A 7,431-nucleotide genomic window follows, 5' to 3' on the forward strand; every position below is an offset into this window, starting at 1 on the left:
TAGGGAATGAGGCTGTGCTAGTGGATAAATGAGCCAGGTTGAAGTTGGAAATGGTTTTAGTTTAACAGCGCAGAGCTACGGCTCAGGCCCGGACCGCGTGTTTTTTTGCACAAGGTCAGTTTTTCGTAGCTCTCACGCGCATCTGGGGATCGGGCCTCGCACGTACTCTTCTCGCCTGGGCAAAGTTTAGACGGCCCAGGGTAGAAATGGCAAGTAATTAAAATGAAAACACAATCTATGGGGTCTCCGGAATCCTTCAGAAAACCCTCCCCCACCCCCTCCGACTTTTCAGCAGTCCCTTCCAAGTCCCTGCCGCCGCAGCGCTGCTCTCTGGCTCCCTGGGACTACCTCCTTCCAGGCCCGCTGCTTGTCCAGCCGAGTGGGCAGTGAGGCGTCCTTTTTATAGCTGTCGGGTGCAAAGAGGAAGGGGGATAAAAAGGAAATCGAGAATGAAAGGGAAAAAGGAGGGAAAAAAAAAACGCGGATTAGGTGGCTGGGCCTGGCTGAGATGTGTAATGTGAAACATCATCGGTGTCAGCTCGGAAATCTCGGGTCAGGCCTCGCTCCAATACACAATAGCCGCCGTCTGGGGCTACGGGCGGGCCCGATGTGGATTGAGAATGGGGTTGCGTCTGGGCCACCGGACACGGGTGGGGGCTGGCGGGGCTGGGCGGCCGCCCGCAAAGCCCAGCGACTAGGCCGGCCCCCGGCCGGAGCAGCGCCGGGCGCGCGGGTCTGGCCTGGGGTGGGCGGAGAGTATGAAGGAGAGGAGCGAAGGGAGGGGAAGGCTGCAAAGCGACTCTTCCCGGGTTCCCGGAGATTTACACGCCAGGCTCGCGGAGTTTAATTAGCTGTCGGGGAGGTGGTCTTTTACTTTTTATTTGGTTATTTTGCTAGGCGAGGAAGGGGGTCGTGGCCTGGCGCCTGTTGAGGGCGCACGTTCCGTGGAGTAGGGGGCGGCGGTGGAGATTCGAGAGGGGAGGAGGCGTTGTGGGAGAGAGAGCGGGCCTCCCAGCCCCTTGCCCTCATCACTGTGGCTTTGGAATGCAAGCGAGTTTGCAAGGTGGCCGGGGAAGGGTTGGGCGGAAAGCCCGCTGCTCTGAGTTTATTTTGCAGTAAGTGTTTTTGGACCCTGAGGAGGACGTGGGCTAGTGAATAAGCCACTCGCAGGCTGCCAGGCAGTGTGCTGGGGTTTGTGGTGCAACTTAGAGCCCGGGCTCGAAGGCCTGAACCGGCCTGGCCCCCTGCGTTGTGACGGGGCTCTGGCAGCTTGGGGCACGGGCCAGTGGGGTGGGGTGGGGGGGAACTCTGGCGGGGAGGGTGTGCGGGTGTGTGTTGGAGCGGGGATGGTTGCTGGTGCTTTCCCGGATCTAGGTTTTACTAATCCGATCTGTGGCATCTGTTTGCTCCCTTGCCCTCCACCCCCAGGTTTGGTTCAAAAATCGCCGGGCCAAATGGAGAAAGCGGGAACGCAACCAGCAGGCCGAGCTGTGCAAGAATGGCTTTGGGCCGCAGTTCAACGGGCTTATGCAGCCCTACGACGACATGTACCCGGGCTATTCGTACAACAACTGGGCCGCCAAGGGCCTCACGTCGGCCTCCCTGTCCACCAAGAGCTTCCCTTTCTTCAACTCTATGAACGTCAACCCCCTGTCATCCCAGAGCATGTTCTCCCCACCCAACTCCATCTCGTCCATGAGCATGTCGTCCAGCATGGTACCCTCAGCGGTGACCGGCGTCCCGGGCTCCAGCCTCAACAGCCTGAATAACTTGAACAACCTGAGCAGCCCGTCGCTGAATTCCGCGGTGCCCACGCCAGCCTGTCCTTACGCGCCGCCGACTCCTCCGTACGTTTATAGGGACACGTGTAACTCGAGCCTGGCCAGCCTGAGACTGAAAGCAAAGCAGCACTCCAGCTTCGGCTATGCCAGCGTGCAGAACCCGGCGTCCAACCTGAGTGCTTGCCAGTACGCCGTGGACCGGCCCGTGTGAGCCGCGCACTGCGCTGGGATTCTAGGACCGTGCCGGATGGGGCAGCTTTGCCCTTGTTGAAAGACTGGGAATTACGCTAGAAGGTCGTGGGCACTAAAGAAAGGGAGAGAGAGAGAGAAGATATAGAGAAAAAGGGAAACCACTGAATTAAAGAGAGCTCCTTTGATTTCAAAGGAATTTCCTCAATGTCTGACATCTTTCACTAAAAAGTATTTCCAACAGTTGCAAGGACACACACAAATGTTTGACTGGATATGACATTTTAACATTACTATAAGCTTGTTATTTTTTAAGTGTAGCGTTGTTAACATTAAAATGACTGAAAGGATGTATATATATCGAAATGTCAGATTAATTTTATAAAAAGCAGTTGTTAGTAATATCACAACAGTGTTTTTAAAGGTTAGGCTTTAAAATAAAGCATGTTATACAGAAGCGATTAGGATTTTTTGCTTGCGAGCAAAGGAATGTATATACTAAATGCCACACTGTATGTTTCTAACATATTATTATTATAAAAAATGTGTGAATATCAGTTTTAGAATAGTCTCTCTGGTGGATGCAATGATGTTCCTGAAACTGCTATGTACAACCTACCCTGTGTATAACATTTCGTACAATATTATTGTTTTACTTTTCAGCAAATATGAAAAAAATGTGTTTTATTTCATGGGAGTAAAATATACTGCATACAAATTGGTCTGGATTCTTTCTGCCCTCCTCTGTCGCCTGGCCACGGTTTCTCAGTCACTGCTTCCTAAACAAACCAGTTCCCTCTGCCTGCCTAGTTAAATACACAAGGCAGCAGTACTTATTTAAATTTGGTAGAAATAAATTATAGTCATTCATCAGAAACTAAAAAGAAAAAAGAGATACTCTCAGAAAAAAAAACGGGGGGTGGCTGCGAAGTCTGGTCTTGTTTCCCAGATTTTTCTTTGGCTTACACCCAGAGGATTCCATTATTGCTAGCAAATAATATAAGAGGGAAAGAAGAAAGGAGAAAGAAATTTAGAAGCTTGGAATGACTCTCAAGTTTACTCCTTTGGGGAGGAGGGAACCTGCACATCCAGTAAATTGTTCTGGAAAAGTATGTGTGTATATATACATCTACAATTTATATACATTTCTCTCAAGAGGAATACGTCTATAAGTTTACAAGGAAACACCTTCAAAATATTTAGGCCTCCACGTTTACCTCTCAGGCTTAAGTAGAGAGATTCTTCATGTTATATTACATTACTATTTCCAAATCCTTTCGCGACATTAAAAGAAACAAAGACCATTTCTAATAACCACAGCCCTTTAGTTTCTCAAAGAGCCCAGGGGTTGAGAGGTTAGAGCGCAGTTTCCTGAGTCTTGTCGAGCAATATGTAGTTGAGGCAAAGGTCATGCTCCCCGTGTTTTGTTTTAAATAATATTGACCCATTAATTCTAAAGCTGCTTGTTCCTGAAATTATGCAGGATTATAGTTTGCAAACTGCCGGAGAATGAAGCAAATCAAGATGAATTACAGCCTTGGCCCTCCCTCCCATCCTCTGACATCTAAACGGGGAATGAGTTTGGTGTGAGGGTTTAAAAGAACGTTAAGCACCCACTCTTCCTTTGTTGGTGGTTTTCAGCTTTTTTTTTTTTTTTAATGTGAAATTACTTTTGTAACAAATAGTAGCAAATACGACTTAGTCCTAAAGAAGTCATCACCGTGGCGCAAGGGAGGTCGGTGTGTTGGGCGTGAGCGTGAGGGGTAGTTCTGAGGTCTTTTGCTCTTCGGGTCACCCCCCCACCCCCCGCGGTGGGCAAGTTGCTGGTGCTTTCCCGGATCTAGGTTTTACTAATCCGATCTGTGGCATCTGTTTGCTCCCTTGCCCTCCACCCCCAGGTTTGGTTCAAAAATCGCCGGGCCAAATGGAGAAAGCGGGAACGCAACCAGCAGGCCGAGCTGTGCAAGAATGGCTTTGGGCCGCAGTTCAACGGGCTTATGCAGCCCTACGACGACATGTACCCGGGCTATTCGTACAACAACTGGGCCGCCAAGGGCCTCACGTCGGCCTCCCTGTCCACCAAGAGCTTCCCTTTCTTCAACTCTATGAACGTCAACCCCCTGTCATCCCAGAGCATGTTCTCCCCACCCAACTCCATCTCGTCCATGAGCATGTCGTCCAGCATGGTACCCTCAGCGGTGACCGGCGTCCCGGGCTCCAGCCTCAACAGCCTGAATAACTTGAACAACCTGAGCAGCCCGTCGCTGAATTCCGCGGTGCCCACGCCAGCCTGTCCTTACGCGCCGCCGACTCCTCCGTACGTTTATAGGGACACGTGTAACTCGAGCCTGGCCAGCCTGAGACTGAAAGCAAAGCAGCACTCCAGCTTCGGCTATGCCAGCGTGCAGAACCCGGCGTCCAACCTGAGTGCTTGCCAGTACGCCGTGGACCGGCCCGTGTGAGCCGCGCACTGCGCTGGGATTCTAGGACCGTGCCGGATGGGGCAGCTTTGCCCTTGTTGAAAGACTGGGAATTACGCTAGAAGGTCGTGGGCACTAAAGAAAGGGAGAGAGAGAGAGAAGATATAGAGAAAAAGGGAAACCACTGAATTAAAGAGAGCTCCTTTGATTTCAAAGGAATTTCCTCAATGTCTGACATCTTTCACTAAAAAGTATTTCCAACAGTTGCAAGGACACACACAAATGTTTGACTGGATATGACATTTTAACATTACTATAAGCTTGTTATTTTTTAAGTGTAGCGTTGTTAACATTAAAATGACTGAAAGGATGTATATATATCGAAATGTCAGATTAATTTTATAAAAAGCAGTTGTTAGTAATATCACAACAGTGTTTTTAAAGGTTAGGCTTTAAAATAAAGCATGTTATACAGAAGCGATTAGGATTTTTTGCTTGCGAGCAAAGGAATGTATATACTAAATGCCACACTGTATGTTTCTAACATATTATTATTATAAAAAATGTGTGAATATCAGTTTTAGAATAGTCTCTCTGGTGGATGCAATGATGTTCCTGAAACTGCTATGTACAACCTACCCTGTGTATAACATTTCGTACAATATTATTGTTTTACTTTTCAGCAAATATGAAAAAAATGTGTTTTATTTCATGGGAGTAAAATATACTGCATACAAATTGGTCTGGATTCTTTCTGCCCTCCTCTGTCGCCTGGCCACGGTTTCTCAGTCACTGCTTCCTAAACAAACCAGTTCCCTCTGCCTGCCTAGTTAAATACACAAGGCAGCAGTACTTATTTAAATTTGGTAGAAATAAATTATAGTCATTCATCAGAAACTAAAAAGAAAAAAGAGATACTCTCAGAAAAAAAAACGGGGGGTGGCTGCGAAGTCTGGTCTTGTTTCCCAGATTTTTCTTTGGCTTACACCCAGAGGATTCCATTATTGCTAGCAAATAATATAAGAGGGAAAGAAGAAAGGAGAAAGAAATTTAGAAGCTTGGAATGACTCTCAAGTTTACTCCTTTGGGGAGGAGGGAACCTGCACATCCAGTAAATTGTTCTGGAAAAGTATGTGTGTATATATACATCTACAATTTATATACATTTCTCTCAAGAGGAATACGTCTATAAGTTTACAAGGAAACACCTTCAAAATATTTAGGCCTCCACGTTTACCTCTCAGGCTTAAGTAGAGAGATTCTTCATGTTATATTACATTACTATTTCCAAATCCTTTCGCGACATTAAAAGAAACAAAGACCATTTCTAATAACCACAGCCCTTTAGTTTCTCAAAGAGCCCAGGGGTTGAGAGGTTAGAGCGCAGTTTCCTGAGTCTTGTCGAGCAATATGTAGTTGAGGCAAAGGTCATGCTCCCCGTGTTTTGTTTTAAATAATATTGACCCATTAATTCTAAAGCTGCTTGTTCCTGAAATTATGCAGGATTATAGTTTGCAAACTGCCGGAGAATGAAGCAAATCAAGATGAATTACAGCCTTGGCCCTCCCTCCCATCCTCTGACATCTAAACGGGGAATGAGTTTGGTGTGAGGGTTTAAAAGAACGTTAAGCACCCACTCTTCCTTTGTTGGTGGTTTTCAGCTTTTTTTTTTTTTTTAATGTGAAATTACTTTTGTAACAAATAGTAGCAAATACGACTTAGTCCTAAAGAAGTCATCACCGTGGCGCAAGGGAGGTCGGTGTGTTGGGCGTGAGCGTGAGGGGTAGTTCTGAGGTCTTTTGCTCTTCGGGTCACCCCCCCACCCCCCGCGGTGGGCAAAGACAAACATCACCCTGGCTGGGGAATCGGGAGCAAAAAGTAACCGCCAGTTTTCTGGGGCCGAGAAAACCTGTGTTTTTGCGCTTAAGTTGCTTTTATCGGACTGAAACTTTACCTATAAGCTTTTGGAGCTCAGACACTGAGTCTTTGTTCTGCATGGGAGTGCTGCTGCCACTTAAAGAGATCGCAGATAATGTCCCCTATTTAAGATCAGTGCTTAATGCACATTAACTTTCTTTCTTTCCTTTTTAAGCTCTGCCTCGGACCTGCGGTGGGATCACGCGGCTGTGGAGGGCAGATAAAAGCCCTTTGGACGAGGGTCACCTCCGTCCTTGTTGTTCACTTGAGAGCAGTGGAGAGGAAAACGGTCCCCACGGGCGGACTTTGGCTTCTGGAGCCGCGGGGCTCGTCAGTCCGGGCCTCCCAGAGCCTCCGCCGGGCTTGGGGGGAGGGGCGGCGAGGGAGGGGAATGGGAGAGGAGATTTGGGGATGGGGGCCTGGAAGCGCTAACGAGACCTGCTGGGAGGATTTGCGTCTGCAGGCCCCAGAACGACTTGGGAGCGCTGGGTGCAGGACGTGGATCTCGGCCTAGTTTGCTTGCTGAAACAGAACTCAATTTCAAGGAAATCAATCAATCTGCAGGAAACAAAAATGGAAGTCGAGGTTTGGGAAGAGTTGTCACTTCCCCGACTGGAGTGGTGCGGGCTGTGGGCGGAGACTCGGGGCTGATGAGAGGCCCTTTCTCCCACCTCAGCTCTTTCCCAGGACTTCCAGAAGGGAGAATTACCCTCCTCACCTCCCTTTCCCACACCCATCCTCGCTGGCCCTTCGGCCCCTTTCCGCACCTCCTTTTCCCTTCAAGTGAGAAAAGCCTAGTTCCCTCGCGCCTCCCGCTCCCACGCTGGTCCCCCTACAGCCATCGCTACTGCCACCACCTCGGTTCCACTCAATCGATTTTTGCTGCATGTCAACACTTATTACCGGTGAGTGTGAGGTATTTTTTTCTCCTTCTCTAGGTCTCTTAATGATTTCTGAGCTAGTTGTGTATTAAAGTGCTTAAAGGAACCTTTAAGGCAATCTATAGCATGAACACCAACCTTCTCCGCTTGGGATCAAAGATGGCGAGCGGGAGGTCGGGCCCCCGGGAGCCCAGGCATCCCAGGCCTTGAGCCCTCGCCGCCCACCTCTGTGCCCCAGAGACT

The 7,431-nt window shown here is 48.6% G+C and overlaps 2 protein-coding genes across 7 annotated transcripts in view; both read left to right on the top strand.

The window, feature by feature from the left end:
• Nucleotides 1-2,688, top strand: part of PITX2 (paired like homeodomain 2) — a 25,179-nt gene extending 22,491 nt beyond the window's left edge. For 5 of the 6 annotated variants that reach the window (XM_007450814.1, XM_007450817.1, XM_007450815.1 and 2 more), the window contains one exon: nucleotides 1,429-2,688. In XM_007450814.1, the coding sequence (XP_007450876.1) occupies nucleotides 1,429-1,992 (564 nt within the window). In that variant the 3' untranslated portion in view covers nucleotides 1,993-2,688. The remainder of the gene's footprint in view (nucleotides 1-1,428) is intronic. The other variant, XM_007450816.1, reaches the window with a different exon arrangement.
• Nucleotides 2,689-3,479: 791 nt separating this feature from the next.
• LOC103079743 (pituitary homeobox 2-like) lies at nucleotides 3,480-4,432 on the top strand. Its single transcript, XM_007450820.1, has 2 exons — nucleotides 3,480-3,554; nucleotides 3,869-4,432. The coding sequence occupies exons 1-2, from the start codon at nucleotides 3,480-3,482 to the stop codon at nucleotides 4,430-4,432; spliced, it is 639 nt and encodes a 212-aa protein (XP_007450882.1).
• Nucleotides 4,433-7,431: the final 2,999 nt, after the last annotated feature.

Source organism: Lipotes vexillifer, unplaced genomic scaffold (genome assembly GCF_000442215.2).
Source record: "Lipotes vexillifer unplaced genomic scaffold, Lipotes_vexillifer_v1.1 scaffold529, whole genome shotgun sequence".
Classification (NCBI taxonomy): domain Eukaryota; kingdom Metazoa; phylum Chordata; class Mammalia; order Artiodactyla; family Lipotidae; genus Lipotes; species Lipotes vexillifer.

What these genes read in the sequence shown, in the direction of transcription:
- LOC103079743 (XM_007450820.1), top strand. Translation starts at nt 3,480, where the DNA reads ATGAAGCAAATCAAGATGAATTACAGCCTTGGCCCTCCCTCCCATCCT. An exon ending in CTAAACGGGGAATGAGTTTG is followed by an intron (nt 3,555 to 3,868) that starts GTGTGAGGGTTT and finishes CTCCACCCCCAG; the next exon opens with GTTTGGTTCAAAAATCGCCG.